This window comes from Gracilinanus agilis, chromosome 1 (assembly GCF_016433145.1).
Source record: "Gracilinanus agilis isolate LMUSP501 chromosome 1, AgileGrace, whole genome shotgun sequence".
NCBI classification, from domain to species: Eukaryota; Metazoa; Chordata; class Mammalia; order Didelphimorphia; family Didelphidae; genus Gracilinanus; species Gracilinanus agilis.
This window is the reverse complement of record NC_058130.1, coordinates 711476066-711497915: the sequence shown is the minus strand read 5'-3', so window position 1 is coordinate 711497915 and position 21850 is coordinate 711476066. Positions and strand designations below refer to the sequence as shown.

At 39.2% G+C, this 21850-nt stretch overlaps 1 protein-coding gene across 1 annotated transcript in view; it reads left to right on the top strand.

Moving 5' to 3' along the window:
* BRME1 (break repair meiotic recombinase recruitment factor 1) overlaps positions 1 to 20773 on the top strand; it is a 36045-nt gene extending 15272 nt beyond the window's left edge. Inside the window, 3 exon segments of the mRNA XM_044658450.1 lie at positions 14981 to 15111; positions 18865 to 18954; positions 20489 to 20773. Coding sequence (XP_044514385.1) covers positions 14981 to 15111; positions 18865 to 18954; positions 20489 to 20648 — 381 coding nt within the window. The 3' untranslated portion in view covers positions 20649 to 20773.
* The last annotated feature ends 1077 nt before the right edge of the window (positions 20774 to 21850 follow it).

The window sequence follows — 21850 nt, the reverse complement described above, 5'->3', positions numbered from 1 at the left end:
TGAAGATCCCATGTATAGCAAAAAATAATTCCTTTTGACATCCTTGTAGCATTTCAGAGGGCAAAATACTCTCTTATTCCCTGTATGTCTAGAATTAGGTCTGAATCGTTCATTCTTACTCTTTTCTAACAAGGTTTCTGCCAAATCTGGGATAAGGAGTTTACTTCAGACTTTTGCTTTTTAATTGATTGCTCTAAGACATCAGCCTGATACTTAGATGTAAGAAATATCACAGAAAAGGAATATTGCTGATAGGAAAAGAGGATTAGCTACAGACACTTGATTCCTTGTTTTTGGAGAACAGTTTTTTGAGCCCTTTTGGGATTCTTTTGGGACTTCACTTCCTTTAAGAATCTAACAGCCATCAACAGAGCAAGAACAAAGCTAAACAAATGTTGGCTTTTATTACTGTTGACTCAGTGCCAGCCATCTGTGCTCACTTGCCTGGACAAGTGGAAGCATTGTGTTTGGTAAGTCTCATATAAGATGTGTGAAGGATCCCTGGTCACTTGATAAATCAGGATATTTTGAAGTATAATTCATCTTTCTGTTTCTAAGGTCTTGCAGTCAATAAATGCTTGTCTGGGTCTCCTTAATTCATCCTTTGTACAAATTAATAAAGCAAGACCTGACCAAGGTGCCATAGTGACCCAAGGTGTAAGCCAGGACTAGAACTGCATTCAGGATTTACCCTTCCCTCATGTCCACTCACTATTCATAAATTGCCATACACTACTATCTGTAATTTAGTGAAAACTTTATTATTGAACTAGGAATGGAAGACCTAAATTTTAGGTTTGGTTTCATGCCTCACTGATACCTTTTTTTGCAATGGTAGGGAAAGCATTTATATATTTGAGCCTTAGTTTCCTCGTTTGCAAAATGGGAACAGGGGTTATCTTGATCAAGGTGATTCCTTTCTATTCTGTCTTCTTCTATTATCTACTCTATCAGCCCTCTTCTCTTACTAACCTTCATTTTCTCCCTTCTTCTCAATAGCCTAAAAATATGACCCCCTCTTCTCAGACCTCAAAAAACTCCCAGTTGATCCACTCATCACAACTAACTATTGTCCTGTATCTTTCCTCCTTTTAGTGGATAAATTTCTTAGGAAGGTCAAATATAGTTAGTACCTACACTTACTTCCCTCTCACCTAATTCTCTGTAATCAGGTTTCCAATTTCATCATTCAACTGAAAGTACTCCCCCAAAGTTACCAATGATCTTTTAAATATCAAATTTAATGGCCTTTTTTCAAGCTTCCCCTTTTGGAAACTGTCTGAAGACTTGGACACTGTTAATTATCCTCTTTTCCTTAATACTCTCTTTTCTTTCTTAGACTCCTACTTGTCCATTATTTCTCAGCCTCCTTTGTTAGATCTAAATCTAGATCACACCCACTAATAGTAGATGTCCTCCATAGCTCTGTGATTGGTTGGCCTTCTTCTTTTCTCCTTTTGTGCTATCTCATTTAGTGATTTAGTGATTTCATCAGCTTCCACAGATTCTATTATCATTTCAGTGCAGGTGATATTCTCATCTACTTATCAAACCTTAACTTTCTCCTAAGTCTTACATCTCTAATAGCCTATCACATATCTCAAACAGAATGTCTTATAGACATCTTAAACTCTTCCATCCAAAACAGAACTCATCTTTACCCCTAAGTCCTCTCCTCTTTCTACTTTTACTATTTCTGGGGAGAGTACAACTATCTTTCTAGTCACAAAGGATTGCAACTTTGGTGTCATCTTTGCCTACTCAATCTCTCCCTCTACTCCATATCTAATCAGTCTAATCAGTTGCCAAGGCTCATGATTTCTGTCTTAACTATTTCGCCTATATGTCTCCTTCTCTCCTCTGATGTTGCCACCACCCAGATCTAAATTCTTGTCCCCTCACACCTTAACAATTATAATAGCCTCTGGTGGGTCTGCCTGCCTTGAGACTCTCCCCACTCTAATCTATCCTCCCTTTAGCCACCGGTGATTTTCTTAATGTGCAGCTTCAACCAAGTCATCACTCTATTCAATCAAATATAAACTTTGATGTTTGCCATGTATCCCCCTTCTATCTTTTTAGTCTTCTTACACTTTATTCCCCTATACAGAGATATAAGCCAGTGATGCTAACCTCCTTGCTATTTCTGAAAATAGATACTCTCATTTCCTAACCCCAGGCATTTTCACCTACTGTCCCCTGTGCCTAAAATTCTCTCCCTCCTCATCTCTTTCTCCTTACTTTCTTGGCTTCCTACAATGTGGTATAATTTCTGTAACCTGTGGCCCAGGACCCAGAGTTCTGACCTTGACATGAATTAGGTTCACTCCTAGAACTGGCTGTTCCCAAATTATTTTTCTTTGGCTTGTTTTTCTCTTACTCAGTGTTTCTTCTGGAAACCTCAGGATACTGCTCATAGCTAGGTTTTTGTAGATATGGCTCCCCATTCCCACATAAGTTCTCAAGGTAACAATTAACATCAGGCAAATTATATACTATATTAGCTCAAATATAGTGTAATGATTTTTTCCCCAATATGTACCTTTGAAAGTTGCATTCACACTATATTCAAGCTTTGAAGCTTTGAAGCCATAAGTTGTGTATTGTGTGCCTCAGCATACATAAAAAGCATGGCTTTCTCCTGGGGCAGATGGCAAATGCTGATGAAATGCCTGTTTGTTTTGATATGCCATCAAATGTCACCAATAATACTAAGCAAGAACAAAGCTTTTTTTTTTTTAAACCTTTACCTTCTCTCTTAGAATCAATACTATGCATTGGTTCTAAGGCAGAAGAGTGGTAAGGGCTTGGTAAGTGACTTGCCCAGAGTCACACAGCTAGGAAGTGTCTGAGACCAGATTTGAACCTAGGACCTCCCATCTCTAGGCTTGGCTCTCAATCCACTGAACCACCCAGCTACCCCTATAAGAGAGCATTCATAAGAATACTGATTGGAAGAGAGAAAGTCGGAAGGTACCTTAAAAGGTTAGGCAGTGGGAAGGGGTCAGGAGGATAAGAGAAAATTATACCTATAATCTGCCTTCTACCTGCCTTAACTACTTCTATACTTGTTATTATAAATCAAGCTCATTAAGAGCACAGCTAGCTGAACACTTGCAAAACTGTTAGAGAATACTTGGATTGAAAAAAACTTTTATATAATTCTCTGGTTTAACTCTTTTTCTTGGATAGCATCTTCTCTTCTGAAAGACTCCAACATTTGATGACACCCTTCTCTCTTTAGGGCCCAAACCTCTAAAGGAGTAGTCTCTAAAGTGAGGGCCTTTGCCCAACCCCAAGAAGTCTGAGGATAGGAAGACATCTCATCCCACCTCTCTGTGGTAGCCAATTTCTAACACAACAGCAACTACCATTGTTCTCTAATACTTCCCCATTCTAGCCCTTCCTTTTGCTATGTAAGCTCCAAACCCCCTTCCCTCCTGCTTCTGAATTCCACTTTGACCCTCAGCATTGGCGATAGTAACCTAACCAGCAGAAGTACAGGTGCTATTGGGAGAATTTATTCTTACACAATATAGCTCTAACATTCCTCTCTCACATGGTCACCATCCTCGTTCAGACCCTCATCATCTCCTTGTTAGGCTATTGTAATAGTCACCTAATTGTTCTCCTTGCTTCAAGCCTTTTCCCCAAAACTTCCTTACAGATGCCAAAATTATTTTCCTGAAATATAGGTCTGACTAAGTCACTCAAAAACTTGACTCTATTACCAAATATTATTTCATCTTTTATACTTTTAAAGTTCCTATTTTGTATTAATTTTAAAATGCACATAAATATAGTGTATGTAGTTATTTGTATGGTAGTATAAGTATGTAATGATGTGCTCCCAAATTTTTTACTGACCAGTATATAATCAAAAAGTTTAGGAGACTATTACTTTGGACCATGAACCTGAGCAAACATATTTAGCAGCAGACCTCATGGTAATAGCCAGGCCCTCTTTTCATTGGGGAGCAGGTCTGTTGACCCAGCACAAAGTCTATTGGTTGGGTATCATTGTTTTTAAAATGATACATTTATGTGTGTGTTCTTGAACAAGTCAGGGCAGCCTAGACATTCAGCACAGTGCCCAAAGGGAAGGAATTGGGCTGGCTCAGATAGAGGAGTAAGTAGACCTCCTTATATTTCTTAATGACAAGCTAGGTCCAGCAGAGACCTTGGAAAAATCATCATTTTTCTCAACTCATCACCTTTCTGAGGCTGTAGAGAGCAGAATAGCCCTGGAAGATAATTCATTTGCCACTGAGCTTTTTGTGGATCATAGCTAACATTGCCCTATGGCAGGTAAGGCTACTCCCATTAATGTCTCAGTGAGGAAAGTAAGGAAATTTCCTGGGCTACTTCTAGATGAATTCACATCTCACTGATGATAAATGATCTGGGGATAATTTGAACACCTCAAGCTATTGTGGATCAGAGTACTCCTTTGTATTGACTTGGCTAGGGAGCATAGACTCAGTTGGAAAGGGGAAGAGAAACCTTCAGTGGGCAGGAGAGTTGCATAGGAAACATTTCTGACTGGTAAGCTTGCCCTGGCAGTACCCTAAATTCTAACATCACTCTGGGATGGTTAAATGGGCCTTTTTTAAAAAATCAGCATGCTTGGGTAAAGGTGCATAATAAGGAAAGAGGGTAAAGTTTGAGTAGCTGAAGATGGTAACATGTCAGAACTCCAGAAATTAGAATTCTTGGGTTTTATTGTTAGTTCCAGCAGTAACCTGCCAAGTATGAGGCATCCAGAACAGTGAACTAGGTCCCAGAAAAACTTTGCAACCAAAGGTCTTTGCTTCATAAGGCTCAGACACTTCCTAGCTGTGTGACTCTGGACAGGTCACTTAAACCCCATTGCCAGGCCCTTACCACTCTTCTGTCTGGGAACCAGTACGTAGTATCATTTCTGAGATGGAAAATAAGGGTAAAAAAAAAAAAGGATGACTGTATTTAACTGCCCTCTTTTAGAAATTCTAAAGGGAATCAAGATACCACCAGACCAGGAGTTACCTATTGGAGGATTAGAGGAATGGGAGAAAACACCATAGTCAGCTTTTACTGGGGCACAGTGATGAATCCTACATAACAATCCATTGGATGAGCCAGTGAGAAGCTTTACTCTCTTACCTTCCTTTATTCCTGAGAGATTTTTTATCCTGAGAAATACTCCATAAGCTAAAGGAGTTTGTAAATGGAGAATTTCCAAGCATAGAAGAGGGAAGAAGGAAAAAATGGAATCTAACATCTAACACTGTTAAGAGAGAATCATTGTTTTACTTGAATTTCAATTTAACAAGTATTCAAACTTTAGTGAAGGTAAGGACTTAAAAAAACAAACTTTAATGGTCTATATCAGGGGTTGGCAATGTATGGCTCTTTCTGCAGGAACCATAAAGTCCATTTTTTTTCAGGCACTGTTACAGGAGTGCACTGTGAGCACTGTACGGCTCTCACGAAATTACATTTTAAAAAATGTGGCATTTATGGCTCTCACAGCCAAAAAGGTTGCCGGCCCCTGGTCTGTATGATATGTGTTTGAACCAGGGGATATAGAAGAGAGTCAATCAGTCAGCAGATATTTATTAAGCACTTACTGTGTTCCAAGGCACTCTGCTAAGCACTAGGAATACAAGGAATAGCAAGTATATTCCCTGCCTCCAGGAGCTCTCATTCTCCATCCAGGAAGGATATAGATTGGGAAATGAGAGAGGTAATTTATGAGGCAAGGAGGGGCTGGGAAAAGCCTCTTTCAGAAGGTGGGGTTTGAGGTGTCTTGAAAGAAATCATGGAATCCAGAAGCCAGAGATGAGAAAGAAGAGCATCACAGACTTGGGAGATGAGTGCTTGGTGGTGGGCACAGAGAGGAAGGCCAGTGTCACTGGATCATCTAGTAGCAAAGGGAAGGTGATTATAAGACAGAAAAGAAAGAAAGGGCAGGTTATAAAGGCCCTTTCTTTCTTTTCTGTCTTATAATATAAAATAATATAACAACCAAACAGAGGAACAGCTAGGTGATTCAGTGGATAAAGAGCCAGGCTTAAAGATGGGAAGTCCTGGGTTCAAATCTTGCTCTAGACACTTCTTAGGTATATGACCCTGGGCAAGTCACTTAACCACAGTTGCCTAGCCCTTTACCATTCTTCTGCCTTGGAACCGATACTTAGTATTAAATCTAAGACCGAAGGTAAGTGTTTAAAAAAAAAAAAAAAGTTTGACTTAGAAGTAATAAGGAATTTATTGAGTAGGTGGGAATTGGGGATTGGATGACATAGGTAGAACTATGCTTTAGGAAGATCATTTTGTCAGCTGAGTAGAGGATGGACTAGACTGGAGGGACTTAAGACAGGGAGATCAACCAGCAAGTTATTTCAGTAGCCCTGGTATGAGGTGGTGAGAGTCTACATTAACATGTGATGGTTGTATGAGTGGAAAGGAGAGGACATATTGGAAAGGGGTTAGAAGGTAGAAATAATAGGACTTGAAAACTGGCAACAATATATGAGAGAGAATAAGGAGTCATGAAGACCACAAAGTTGTAAGCCTGGTTGACTGGGTGGATAAGTAGTTCCTGACACAGAAATAGGAAAGATTGGAAGAAAGGAAGGTTAATGAGAAAAGATAATGAATTCTGTTTTGGAACTGTCGAGTTTAAGATGTCTACAGGACATCCAGTTCAGAATGACTCATAGGCAGTCAGAGATGCAAGACTAGAAGTTAGGAGGGAGATTTGTTGTTGTTTAGTCGTTTCAGTCATGTCCAATTCTTCATGACCCCATTTGGGGTTTTCTTTGCAAAGATACTGTAGTGGTTTGCCATTTCCTTCTGCAGCTCATTTTACAGGTGAGGAAATTGAGGCAAACAGGATTAAATGAATGGCCCAGGGTTACCACAGCTAGGAATTATCTGTAGTCGAATTTAAACTCAGTTTCCTGTCCAGTGAACTGGAAAAATAATAGATCCAATAATCATCTGCATAAAAAGATGATTGAATCCATGGGAGCTTATAAGATCGCCAAGCACCAAATGAGATAATATAAAGAGAAGAGGGCCCAGGAGAGAACCTTAGGGGACACCCACAGATAGGCAAGGAATTTGGACAAGTAGGAGAACCAGGGGGAGCACAGTGTGAAAACTAAGAGTGGAGTTAGAAAGTATTCAGAAGGGAACAAAGAGACAACTTAGAGAGTGAATCCTTTCAAAGAGTGGGGGCAGCGCCACGGTCTTTGTAGCAGTTACTGTTTTAATATTTGCATTCCCTAGATGTGAACTCAGGAAGCAGCAGGGGAGGTGCAATGGGGAAGAAAGCACTTTTCAGGAAAGGCAAAAAGTAGCTGGCAGCCATTTCAGGGATGGGGAAAGACAGGTTGGGATTTGACTACCCTCTGGTGGTTAGAGGGTGTAATGCAACCTGCGGAAAGGCACGGTCAGCTGATGAGGGAGGCACTGTGAGTTGGGTACCAGGGCACTTGATGTTATATTCTGAGTCATCTCCAACCCCCTTGACTGTATTTTAACTGAAATGACAGCTATTTCTCTGTACATTTAAAAGACACAGATTCAACTTAGTGACCATAGGGTCACTCTAGGTTCTGTGGAAGGAAATAGAATAATCATATGCTCCATTTGCCTCTAAGAAGCCTGCTATTAAATTTTAGAAAGATAAAGCATATAATCTGAATGAGGAGAAATTTATATCCAGTGACCCAAAACAAACTGACGAGGCTTGAAGTAAATTAGGAGGCAGCATCAGCTCTTGAGTCTGAAACCAGATTTAACATTTGCTCCTTGACTTGTGAAGAATCTTTTCTAGTGTTTAATTTAACTTATTTTGGGAAGGAGTATGAACCAGATATGCACTTTTTAAAAAATCCCTTACCTTGGGGGCAGCTGGGTGGCTCAATGGATTGAGAGTCAGGCCTAAAGACAGAGGTCCTAGGTTCAAAGCCAGCCTCAGACACTTCCCAGCTGTGTGACCCTGGGCAAGTCACTTGACCCTCATTGCCCACCCTTACCACTCTTCCACCTAGGAGCCAATACACAGAAGTTAAGGGTTTAAAAAAAATAAAAATAAAAAAATAAGGATCAAGATTTCATACTTTAAAAAAAAAATCCTTTACCTTCTGTCTTAGAATCAATACTAAGTGTCTGTTCCAAAGTAGAAGACCAGTAAAGACTAGGCAATGGGGATTAAGTAATTTGCCCAGGCTCACATAGCTAGGAAGTGTTTGAGGTCAAATTTGAACCCAGAACCTCTTTTGGCCTAGCCTTCTATCCACTGAGCTACTGTTGAAAAATATAATTTATGGACTTTATATATTAAAAATATATAAAATACACATCACTGTATGATGAAATAGAATGTGGAATTCCAGGGACAGAGGCCATGGTTTCTGTTGAGAAGCTAAAAGCTCTGATAAGAATTGACCTAATCAGATAACCAGATCTTTCAGACAACCCCATATTTGGCTAATAATCTCTGAACCCTATATTTGGCATAGATATATCTGAATCCCAACCTTGGTTTTAATAAACTCTGAACTCCATCTTTCCTCTGTTGAAGATTTGGCAAACAAGATCTGGGTCAGATCTTGACCAAATTCTGCTGACCATCCAACTGGCTCTATCCACAAGGAAGTGCTTTGTAACATTGGATCAGGCTTTGCTTCTTTAGCAGGGTCTCTCACCTTACTGCTAAATTTCTCACTGTGTGCTATCTATCTTAAATAAATGTTCTGATTTGGGTGAGGTGGACAACTAGATGGCTCAGTTGATTGAGTGCCAGGCCTGGAGACAGGAGGTCCTGGGTTCAAATCTGGCATCAGATATTTCCTAACTGTGTGACCCTGGGCAAGTCACTAACTCCCCATTGCCTAGCCCTTACCACCTTAGAATCAATATTCTAAGGGTTTAAAAAAATAAATGTTCTGATTTACTGTGGTACTTTATGTGTAAGGGATATAATTTTTAACAGGAACATGAATTTGCATTATTATAGTTAACACCCCCTAGCTGCTCTCCTGGCAGATATTTTTTAATCAGGTACACATAGGAGTATGTATTAATAGCAATAATAACTCACAATTCTGTAGTACTTTAAGGTTTACAAAGTGCTTTCTTCACAGTAACTTGTGGGGTTATTGGGTAGGTAACAAAAGTTTTATTATTCTCATTCTATGGATGAGAAAACTGAGAATGTTAATGACACACAGGGCAGCTAGGTGGCACAATGGATAGAGCATTGGGTTTGGGATCAGGAAGACTCATCTTCTTATGTTCAAACCTACTCTCAGACACAAGCTATATGATCCTGGACAAATCATTTAGCCCTGTTGGAAAAGGATCTGGCAAACTACTCCAGTATCTTGGCCAAGAAAACCCCAAATGGGGTCATAAAGAGTTGAAAATGGCCAAAATTGACTCAACAACAACAAATGGCCACACATTAAGTGTTGGAGTTCTGGGACCATGCATGTATTATTATTTAAAATGCACTTCCATGTTGTAAAAGCACACATAAAAAAACAAAACCCCAAAATAAAAACATAAATACACTAATGAGAAAGAGAGTATGTTTTGATCTGCATCCATCCAACTCCCAACAGTTCTTTCTCTGGATGTGGATAGAATTCCCCATCATAAATCCTTCAGGGGGCAGCTGGGTAGCTCAGTGGATTGAGAGCCAGGCCTAGAGATGTGAGGTCGTAGGTTCAAATCTGGCCTCAGACGTGTCCCAGCTGTGTGACATTGGGCAAGTCACTTAATCCCCATTTCCTAGCCCTTACCACTCTTCTACCTGGGAACCAATACACAGCATTGACTTCAAGACAGAAAGTAAGGGTTTAAGTAAACAAACAAATAAATAAACAAACAATTAATTGATTAATTAATTAATTGAATGAATTAATGAATCCTTCATAATTGTCCCAGATCATTTTGCTGAGAGTAGCTAAGTTTTCACTGTCTTATCATTACAATGTTGCCATCATTGTATACAATGTTGGCCTAATTCTGCTTGTTTGCTTTGCATCAATTCATGTAGATCATTCCAGCTTTTTCCAAAATCATTCTGCTTATCATCTCTCATAGCGCAATAGTATACCATCACCAACATATACCACAGTTTGTTCAGCCATTCCTCAATTAATAGGCATCCCCTCAATTTCCAATTCTTTGCCACCACAAAAAACTGTTATAAATATTTTTGTATAAGTAGGTCCTTTCCCCTTTTTTTATGATCTCTTTAGGATACAGACCCACTAATAGTATTAATACAATCAAAGGACATCCTCAATTTTATGACCCATTGGTCATCGTTCCAAATTGTCCTCCAGAATGGTTGGATCAGTTCACAACTCTACCAACAGTGTATTAGTGTTCCAATTTTGCCCCATCCCCCTCCAACATTTATTATTTTCAAAAGGAATTTTTAATTTAAATTTTTAATTACCAGAAATTCAATTTCTCTTCCTTCCTTTCTATTCTAATTAAGAAAAAAATTAAAAAATAAAATCTCCCTTACAAATATATGTAGTCAAGGAAAACAAACTTCTGCATTAGCTTTGTTTAAAAAAAACAAACCCAAATAGGGTAGCATATTTCATCATGAGTCCTCTGGAATTGAGATTGGTCAATATGTTGTTCTGAGTTCCTAAGTTTTTCAGAGTTGTTTGTGTATATTATTGTCATTATATAAATTTTCCTCCTTGTTCTACTGAATTGGTTCTATATCAGTTTATACAAGTCTTTCTAGGTTTTTCTGAAACGGTCCTCTTCCTTATTTTTTATAGTACAATTGGATTTCATCACATAATTTGTTCAGCCATTCCTTGATTGTTGGGCACTTTCTAATTCTTTGCCCCTGCAAAAACAGCTATAAATATTTTTGTGCATCCATAGTTAGAATTTGTTTTACTTATGACTAATCTCTCCCTTAATTTATCTTCTCTCTTATTTTCCCTTCTTTTTTCTCCCTTTTCTCTTTTATTTTCCTCTTGAATAAAATGTATTTATGTACCCATAAACATATTCAGAAGAGAATGGGCTGCCTGTACCCCAAAACCTTCCTCCTTTGTTTTTATAGCCTTCTACTTATATATCTTGATTATAAGAGATTATTTTCCTTAACTTTCCTCTCATAGTTTATTCTTCTTCCCCTTTCTTTCCATTCTTCTTTTAAGATCATGAGGATATTACATAATCACTTCTAGGCCTTTCATCTAATTGGACTCCCCCTATATAACTCCTGATGATGATAGGGTTCAAAAGAGATACATGTATCATCTCCCCATATTAGATTTTAAGCTGTTTATACTAGCTTAGTCCTTTATGAGTCTTCAGACCTGTTTACCTTTTTGTGTTTCTCTAGACTCTTTTGTTTGCAAAGTCTCAATGGAGTCTGGTCTTTTCATCCACACTGTTTGAAAGTCCTCTATTTCCCTAAAATTCTACTCCCCACCCCCCATAGGATTATACTCAATTTTGCTAGGTAAATTATTCTTGATTGTCTTTATCCATTGCCTTCTGGAATATTTTTTTACAAGCTCTTCTTTATGGAAACTGCTAAATCTGTTTGATTCTCATTGTTGAATATTCAGTATTTGAATTTTGTAATGTAGGTTTCTCCGGGCTTGCCCAGTTGAAACATGAAGACACTCTGGAAGGGTCTTTTGAGCATCCCTAGTTTGCCTAACATCGAACCTGTTGTAACCCCTGCCTGATTGTAACTCTTGATTGATTGCCTATATCTTTTAAAGCATTTTCTTTTTGGAGGGAAGGGAAGCTGTATGGTTCAGTGCATAGACCACCAGGAATTGGGAAGACCTGGGTTCAAATTTGACCTCCAGCATTTCCTAACTGTATGACCCTGGCCAAATCACTTAACCCCAACTGCCACTCTCTTGTCTTAGACCCAATATCAATTCTAAGACAGAAGGTAAGAGTTTAAAAAAAAAAAAAAAAAAAAAAAAGCACTTTTGGGGGACTCTTATCTGCTACACTCAACCCATAAGAGGAGAAGGTTTTGCCTAATCCTACTCCTAGAAATGAGTCTGGGATTGTTTGTTTTTGTTCTGTGTTGTTTGTCCTCCTCAGTTTTAGATGCCAGAGGTAATCCTCACAGACCAGGAACTGGAACCATAGAAAACTTACAGCCAGGATTGTAGACTGCATGGAAGCCTAGGGCAGCCTGGAGAAGCCAGGAGACCTAGGAATCAAGTCCCCATGGGGTTTGGACTTGGGCCTAGGACTGAGCTCTATGGGAACCAAACTAAGCTATAAACCTTTCCAGGAACTGCAGTGAAGGCAGGGAACATAATTAGCCTCCCTGAGTTAGAGAAATAAGTTTGTTTATTGTTGATTGTACTTTCTGAAGTATAAAAGCTGATCTGAGTATTAGTGGCCAAATGGATCTAGGGTGACCAACCTTTGGTAGACTTCAGGAATATCATCAGGTCTGAGCTAGAGCTGATGGTAGAGAGTTTAGGTCCCCAATCCCTTAAAGAAAGAGTAGAGATCTGATCCCCTCATTCCACTTCCACTCCTCCAATAATAGAGGACTGGCAATTACTGTTACACTTTCTTTCCTGTTGCTTGCTTGTTTCTTTGACCTGGGAACTCTGGATTTTGGCTATAATGTTTCTAGAAGTTTTCATTTGGGAATTTCTTTTCAGGAAGTAACTGGTAGGTTCTTTCGATTTCTACTCTGCCTTCTTAGAGTTCTAAGTTCTAAGAGATCTGGGAAGTTTTCTTTTAAGATTTCTTGAAATATGATGTTCAAGCTCTTTTTTTTTTTTTTTTGGGTGATAACTCTCAGGTAGTCCAATGATTCTTAAATTCCTTCTCCTCTAACAGTATTCTAGGTCAGCTATTTTTGCTACGAGATAGATTTTCTTTCTTTTTTTTTGTCTTTTGACTTTTAAAATATTTCTTATTGTCTTATGGAATCACTAGCTTCTATCTTGTTCCAGTCTAATTATCACAGAGTTTATTGCTTGGCAAAGTTTTTTTTTTTAAACCCTTATCCTCTGTCATAGAATCAATACTAAGGGGTTAAGTGACTTGTCCAGAGTCAGACAACTAGGAAGTTTTGTACCTCTTATGCCAAGTTATTAATTGCCTTTCCAATTCTTTCTTCCATAGCTCTCAGTTCTTTTCCATTTTTTCCTCTTAATATTTTCATTTTATTGATAAAAAACTTTTTAAACTCTTTTTTTTAAACTCTTGATTCATCTCCTCTAGAAATTCGAGTTGAATTTGTAGGATTCCCAGCCTGAACCATCCCTAAGATTCTTGAATAATACAACGCTCTACACCCCAAGAAAGCCACAGAAGCAGGACTGCCCAAAGTGTTTTTCTTTGAGACTTGGCTTGTAAATGTTTTAGAGTCATTTTTTTTCTTCTGGGCTTTTGTCTCAAGCATCCTTGGTACTATAATAGCTCTTTGTGAGACATTCTTTTTATGTTTATTCATTCTTACAGCTTACTTCTTGACATTGGGCCTGATATAAGAGCCAGACTCTATGAACTTCTGGAAGAAGTATCTAGTCTGGTCCTGCTCTTGCTTCTTAGGATATTAAGTGCTATGTTTTTCCAGAATCTTAGGGACAGCTAAGGCTGGGGACCTACAAGCATTCAGTACTCCCAAAGTGATCCAATCCAGGTCAAAGTCTGATTGCTGCCTGATGGTCTGACATTGATTTGGCTCTGAGCAATAGCCCCTTTGGAGTTTTAGTGGTCTGGTGCTGGACTCAGGCACTCTCAACCATCTATAAAGCTCTTCTAGTTCAGGATGATAAAACTATAGGCTTTTCTTTGATATGGGATACCTGCCCTGGTTATGACTCTGCTGGTTTAGATGGCAAGAAGCTGGAGCTGAGTCAGTTCCTGCTCATTTCTTCTAATCCAAGCCATATCTTGCTGCTGGCTTAGTACTAGGCCCTGCCACAGCCCCTTACCCTGGAATGCTACATCTAAGTGTAGGTCCTATTGAAGTCTATCTGTGACCTCAGTCAGTTAATGAGTGACAGAGGTGCCAGGTGGCACCTGTTCCTGTACCATATACAAATGTAGGCCCCTCTGTGCCAATTCTGTGGCCTCTAACTTGCCATGGTCCACAGCACATTGTGCTCCAGACCAGACCCTATCCCCAATGTATGCAGACTTTTCTATCTCCCTATGCCCACCTGGCATTAAAAAAAAAGATAGATAGATAGATAGATAGATAGATAGATAGATAGATAGATAGATAGATAGATAGATAGATAGATAGATGATAGATAGATAGGATATATATATATTTTTTTTTTTTTTAATTTCCTGATGAAGATTCATTCTGGTACATTTTCTAGATCCATTTGGAGGAGTTGCAGGGAGAGAAGGGAGTAAGTGCTCACTGTACTTCTTCTTGCTATTCTGTCATATGATCCCACACAGCTTTAAGTAACTTGTCCAATTCATCCAGGCTGTAAGTAACAAAACTGGGATTCAAATCCAGGTTCTTTGGCTTCTCAAGCCAAAATGCTTGAGCGTTGCACCAAGTCACCTTTTTAACTTTTGTTCTTTTTCCTTTTCCTCTCTGCTCTTTCATATTCACTGCTGCTTGTCCCAGGCCTAATTTTTGGTTGAGAAGAGGGCATGGGCATCTGGCTGCTGCAACTTGAAGGTTTATTTGTCTGAATAACCATTCTTCCAATACTCATTGTAATATCTGGCTTCAAGTTGCTGTTCACAAATGTGATCTTTTTTTTTTTTTTTAAACCCTTGTACTTCGGTGTATTGTCTCATAGGTGGAAGATTGGTAAGGGTGGGCAATGGGGGTCAAGTGACCTGCCCAGAGTCACACAGCTGGGAAGTGGCTGAGGCCAGGTTTGAACCTAGGACCTCCTGTCTCTAGGCCTGACTCTCACTCCACTGAGCTACCCAGCTGCCCCACACAAATGTGTTCTTTTAATGTGTCCTTTTTTCCCAGGCATCTCCTGTGAAGAGTACATTGGTTCCTTCCTTGCCTAGCAAAAATCCTCACCCTAATGAAGAACAATGGAGCTCAGAGACTCTATTGACTCTGAAAAGCACCTCTTCCCACAGTAAACTGCAGTCCAGGTAGGTGGTAGAACAAAAAACCATTCCCATCGTGCCAGACTCCTGGGGGAGCCTTTCCCCCCACCTGTCTAGGCTGTGGGATTGCTTCCTGAAGAGGACTGTTGTTTAATATTCCGATGATCATTAACATTGGAAACAGACTTCCCAGGCTTTCTCTTCTACTCACACAATTTTGGATATCCCCATTTTGCTTCTGGAGGACAGTGGTAATGTGGTGCAGTAGAGTGAAGACTTTATTGGAATGAGGATATGGGCTCAAATTCTGGCTCTTCCACCTGTTTAATCTTTGATGTCTCAAGAAAGTCACTTAACTTTACTCTTCTTGCTTTCCTTTTCTAAACCAGGAGAGAATTGGATTAGATATTTCCTAAAATCCTAAAAGCCTTAGTCTATGAGCTTATTAGATAAATGAAGCCTTCTCATACAAGATCAACCTTCTTTTGAATTCCTTTTAAATGTGTTGTGGTCTGAATAGTTCATTTATCACTTAATCATCAATTGCTTTGTTTCATTATTCTGTCTTTGAATGTGTAATGCTTAAAAGATGACAGGATTTTAGAACTAGAAAAGACCTCAGAGATCATCTAGTCCAGGCATCTTGTTCTACAGAGGAGGAACTTCAGGCCTGCAAAGGGGAAGTGACTTACTTCCTTAAGGTCATAGTAGAAATAAGTGGCAGAGGGGAGATTCTCTTCTTAACTAAACTGTAGGCTACAATAGTAATGGATGGCATCTTGAAAGCAGTGGGATTCAAACTGATCCTTGAAGGCAGAATAGGATTTAGAGAATAGAAAGAAGACTGTTCAGGGTGGAGAGAAGAAAGAATGGCATGAGCAGAGGCAGGGAGACTGGAATAGTGTGACCTATTCATGCAATACTAAGACAGCCTGCTTAGAAGAGAAGGTGTTTATGAGACCTCTGTTTATCAACTATTTTTATGGAATAGTGTGTTATAGATGACTAAATTTTGCAGATGACTAAAATTTATCTCCTTAAGCGTCAAAAATAAATTTAATTTGGGGCAGCTGGGTAGCTCAGTGGATTGAGAGCCAGGCCTAGAGTCAGGAGGTCCTAGGTTCAAATCTGGCCTAAGACACTTCCCAGCTGTGTGACCCTGGGCAAGTCACTTGACCCCCATTGCCTACCCTTACCACTCTTCCACCTATAAGTCAATACACAGAAGTTAAGGGTTTAAAATTAAAAAATAAATAAATAAATTTAATTTAAGCTGCTTACATGCAAATCTTTCTAAAACTATATATCTCCCTGAGATATAATCTTTCACTTAGGTTCACAAAATCAGCTCTGTAAATTCAGGATTACTGAGGTCCAGCTAGACAGTAGTTTGTATAAAAAGGAAATTGTAGGGGCAGCTAGGTAGTAGGCCTGGAGTTGGGAGTTCAAATATGGCCTCAGATAATATTTCCTAGCTGTGCGTCCTTGGGCAACTCCAGTTGCCTAGCCCTTCCTGCTCCTCTGTCTTAGAATTTATACTAAGACAGAAGGTAAAGGTTAAAAAAGAAAGAAATGATAAGAGTTCAGTTGACTTAGAAATCAAAAGATGTGATTTTAGGCTTCATTAACAAAAAAATGGTATCTAGAATAAATGAAATAATTTTCATTGCCCTCTGCTTTGATCAGAATACATCTGTAGTATGTTCTTGGTACTAGCTACCAGGAGGTACATTGATAAGTAGAGCAAGAGTGAGAGTGCTGGAAACTGTGCCATACAAAAAATGATGGAAGACAGTGGAAATATTTTAGCCAAGAGAAGAGAAAACTTAGGTGAGATGTGATTACTTTCTTCAGGTCTGTTATATTTATAACTAAGTTCCTAAATGGGATAGGGTCTAGACTATGATTTCACTTAGAGGTAGAACTCCAGTTTGAGGAAATTCCCTTTACCAGTCTAGGTCAGTATCTTCTCTGTAACTTAGGGTTTTAGAAGGATATCTAAAGCTCTAAGATATTAAGTGGCTTGCCCACTCATAGTCAGATGTGTCAGAAGTAGGATTTTCTGAACTTAGGTCTTGCTGGTCTCAAGACTAACTTTCTAAAAATGTGGTAATAATTAAAAAAAAAAAAAACTAACAGCCAGGGACATCCAGGTAGTTCAGTGGTTTGAGAACCAGGTGTAGAGAGGGAAGTATTAGATTCAGATCTGGCTTCAGACACTTTCCTAGCTGTGTGACCCTGGGCAAATCATTTAATTCCCATTGCCTAGCTCTCTCTTACTTTGCTTTGGAACCAATACACATTCCAAGATGGAAGTTAAAGGTTAAAAAAACAAAACAACCAGCAGTTAACATTGATATAATCCTCTGAAGTTTACAAAGTATAAAGGCCCATTATTTAATTTGAGCCTCATAAGAATCCTATGAATTAGGAACTCATCTCAGGGAAATTATGTGACTTGCCCATGATCACACAGTTACTAAGTGTCATTGGCAGAATTTGAACTCAGATCTTTCTGCCATCAGAACCAACTTATCCCCTAAACTATGTTACCTCTCAGAAAAGGAATATAATTATTCTATTTGACGCCAGAGCTCAGATGTAGGAGCCATCAGAGAAAGTTACAGAAAAAAAAATTTGGCAGAAAAAAAATTAAATAATCAGAGCTATCCAAAAGTAGAATAGACTTACTGAGAATGTAGTAAGTTCCCCATCACTGGAGTTTTGTTTGTTTTGTTTTTTGTTTTTTAGTTATTTGTTTGTTTATTAGACCCTTAACTTCTGTGTATTGGCTCCTAGATGGAAGAGTGGTAAGGGTGGGCAATGGGGGTCAAGTGACTTGCCCAGGGTCACACAGCTGGGAAGTGGCTGAGGCCGGATTTGAACCTAGGACCTCCTGTCTCTAGGCCTGACTCTCAATCCACTGAACTACCCAGCTGCCCCCTGTTTTGTTTTGTTTTTTAAAAGCCCTTACCTTCTGACTTAGTATCAATGCAAAGGCTGAAAGTTCTAGTGAGGAATATTACTCACAAAAGAGTTGACTTCTTAGGTTTCTTCTTCAAAGTGTGAAATACTGTGACTTTTAAATATATGAGAATCCTGAACATAATTTAACTTTTTTTATTACTCTGGATTCCCGATGTGACCATCATTTATTTTATTGTACTATATTACTTCCATGGACAAAGAATTCTCAAGAGATAAAGGGTGAGTTGCTCCTGCACTAAATGGCTGTAGATCCTGTGCTTTTCTAATTAGTATAACTCTCCTCTGTTGCCATGCTGTCAGTTTCTGTTAGTCCCCACTTCTTGCTCTGATCAGTGCACAGTATCATCATGTCAGTCTCCTGTAGAGATAAGACTCTCCTCACTGATATCTCAGTTTCCTTTTTCTTTTTTTTTAATCCTTACCTTCTGTCTTAGAATCAATACTCTGTATTGGTTCTAAGGCAGAAGAGCAGTAAGGGCTAGGCAATGGGGGTCAAGTGACTTGCCCAGGGTCACTCAGCTGAGAAGTGTCTGAGGTCAAATTTGAACCCAGGACCTCCCATCTCTAGGCCTAGCTCTCACTCCACTGAGCTACCCAACTGCCCCTGATATCTTGTTTTTAAGGAGATTCCATTTGAAATCATAGCTACTTCTATGAAACAGAACAACACTTAATGAGTGGCTTGGGGGATAAAAGAAGTCAATGTCTGGTTTGCCTGAAGACTTTCAAAAAATGTTTACCATGGAATGAATTGAGGTGAAGCTACACAGCTGAGTTTCTCTATTTTGTTTTTCTTTTTTTTCCTATAAGGGATGAGACGGTAGAAGGCATCTGTGACCCTCCTCAAGAAGATGCGACATCTATCATCTGTGGCCTGACTGTTGAGCTTTCTAACCTCAAGTAAGGACATACTCCTGCATCAGGGAAGGGGACAGAAGTATTCTCTGTAAAAAATGGGAATGTGAGAGTCAGGAGGCTAAAAGGTGAGGGAGCAAGTTCAGGATTAAGAAATGCTTCTGTCAGGGACTACAGCAAAATGTGAACCAACAACAATAAGACAAAGAAAACAAATCCCAAAGTAAATCCACCTGTAGACAACCAAACCTGTTGCTTAAGGGGGGGTTGGGGGGGGCAGTGTTGGTAGTAGCTTTCTGATGGAACTCCTGAAGTTTCCCATGAACCCATGATGCTGATGGTGATGACAGTGACTCTCATTCATAGAATGCTAAGCATTTTCCTCACAGCAGCCCTGGTAGAGAGGAAGAGCAGGTCTTTTTATCTCCATTTAACAGGTAAGACAACTAGTACTCACAGAAGTAATGAGACTTGCCTGGGCATATCACCATCAGACATTTGGTCCAAAACTTGAAACTGGCTTTTCTAACTCCAAGCTCAGGGTTCTTTCTATTATCATAATAATAGCAGTTTACATTTCTATAGCACTTTAATTTTGCAGACTGATTTCCTCCCATCCACCCCAGAAAGTAAGTAATACACAGAAAACATAATTATGTCAGTTTTACAGATAAGAAAACTAAACCTAGGAAAAGTTAAGCAACTTGCCCAGAGTTATTCAGCAAGGAGGCACTTAGGTGGTACAGTGGATAGAGTACCTGGCCTGAAGTCAGGAAGACTCACCTTGAGATCAAATCTAGCCTCAGACATTTAGTAGCTTTGTGCCCTGGGCAAGTCATTACCAAGAAAACTCAAAATGGGCTCATGAAAATTTGGATCTGACTGAACAAGGAACAACAATTCCTCTAGAATCTAGAGTCTAGATTTTAGAGTTGGGATTTGAACACAGTTCTCCTAACTCTCAGTCCAGTACTCACCACTGATATACACACACTGTGAAGGAAATGCTTTGCTTAGAGATTAAGACAATCTTGGGTACCCTTCTGTTGTGTGGTCCAATGGCTTCTTCTTGATTACTTAGGTCCAGGTTGTAGACAGATCATCTTGGCCTCATCATTCATCTCCTATTTTTTTATTGTATTGCTTTTCAGATCATCATGTGCTAACAAAAATTTAGAAGAGTCACAATTTTAGGATTGGAGAAGAGAGGTTTTTGTTGTTGTTGGGAGTTTTTAATACTTGAATAGGTTTATATGGTTCTGGCTTGCTAATAAAAATAGCTAGCATTCATGAAACCCTTTTAGGTTTGTGGAATGTTTCACAAGTGTTATTTCATTTGATCCTCACAGCAACCCTGTGAGATAGAGAACGTTATTCTCATTTTACAGGTGACAAAATTGAGCCTGAAAGGTTTGGTGACTTTTCCCAGAGTCACATAGCTTAGGAAGTATCCTAGGTAGGATTTGAACTCAGTTCTTCCTAACTCCAAATCCAACTCTCAGTTTACTGCATCACCTAGCTGCCCTCAGAGAAGACAACATAAATGATAACTCACACTGTTTCTCCCATTCTTTCTTAGCCGACTGATCATGAGCACTCACAGGGACCTGGAATCCTTCAAACGCCTAAAGCATCGAAAAGGAAAAACAGTGGGGAAACAGCCCCCCTACCACTTTTCCTATCCCCTGAAGGGATCAACCCAGTGCCCCCCTGCTGTGAAAAAATGGAAAGACAAGTGAGGCTACAAAAGACAAATCAAGTGGCTCCAACCTCCAAGCCCCTTCAAGGTTTATCAGTTTTACCTTCCTTCTAAGTATTAGAAGGTCTTTCCAAGTGGAGTTTTAAATTAGACCATATGAAGCAACTGTCCCCCCCCCCCCCCCCGACACAGATGTTTAAAAGGCCTCTTAACAAACTTTGGTGAAAAACAGTAGAGCCCGAGTATAGTTTTTTGGGATCATTCCTAATGATTATTTTTCTTTCCAAGATCTAGGTTATAAAACTGGCCTTTAGGGGCATCAGAATATCTCTGGATCCCTCTCTTCAGTTTCTAAGAGTGGGGCCTTATTAATGCTGTCTTGAGAAACTAAAAGTGATTGTCGCTATCCAAGATGAAAACAAACTAAAATTGTAGAGATGAGAGATTCTTGGCCTCTTCCAGGAGGCCTTCTCTGTAGCTTTTCTTATTTAAAGAGGAAGTTTTGGTTGTAATTTGTGGCTTGAGCCAAATAGCACTGTTAGTTTCTGGAGTGAAAGCCCAGGCCATTCAAGTCCAAGTGATGTCTCTTAATAGGAAGGCTTGTTCTACTTTTCTGCAGATGGAGAGAGTCCCAGTGGACCTGGGAATAAGCCCAAGGGGCCAGTGGAAATACAAGATGTTTATCTTGATTTGCAAATTTCAGGTCCTTTGGCTAAGGTTATTGAAGGTTCAGTATTTGTGTCTTTCCTGGAAGAGGAAAAGACAGTCTTTGTTTGCTAGATCTTTGCCTATCCCATGATTTCCATATAGTTCTCTCTTAAAACAACATTAATAAAGGAGAATCTTTAGAAACTCCTGGTAAGCTGTGGTTTATAATTCAAATATTTCCATTAGCAAATTATGTATCATCTGCACTTAAATATTATCTGTGATGATCTTCGTTTTTCTCATCTTGCTGGGCAAGACATTTAATTCATTTCTTATATGAACTACCCACAAGATTCCCAGGAAATGAAGGAAAGAATGGAAAACTGATGGGGCACAAAGAAGGATTTGAGAATTTCCAAATATCATCCAGCAAGTCACTTCAATTCAGCATGTATTTATTAAATATCTACTATGTATAAAGCACTGTGCTCAGCTGCTGGGGATACAAAGAGATATTCCAAGTATATAGAGGGGACAAAGCATGATCACAAAAAGCCAGCCTGGCTTCATCCTGAATAAGTCAGACTAGACTAA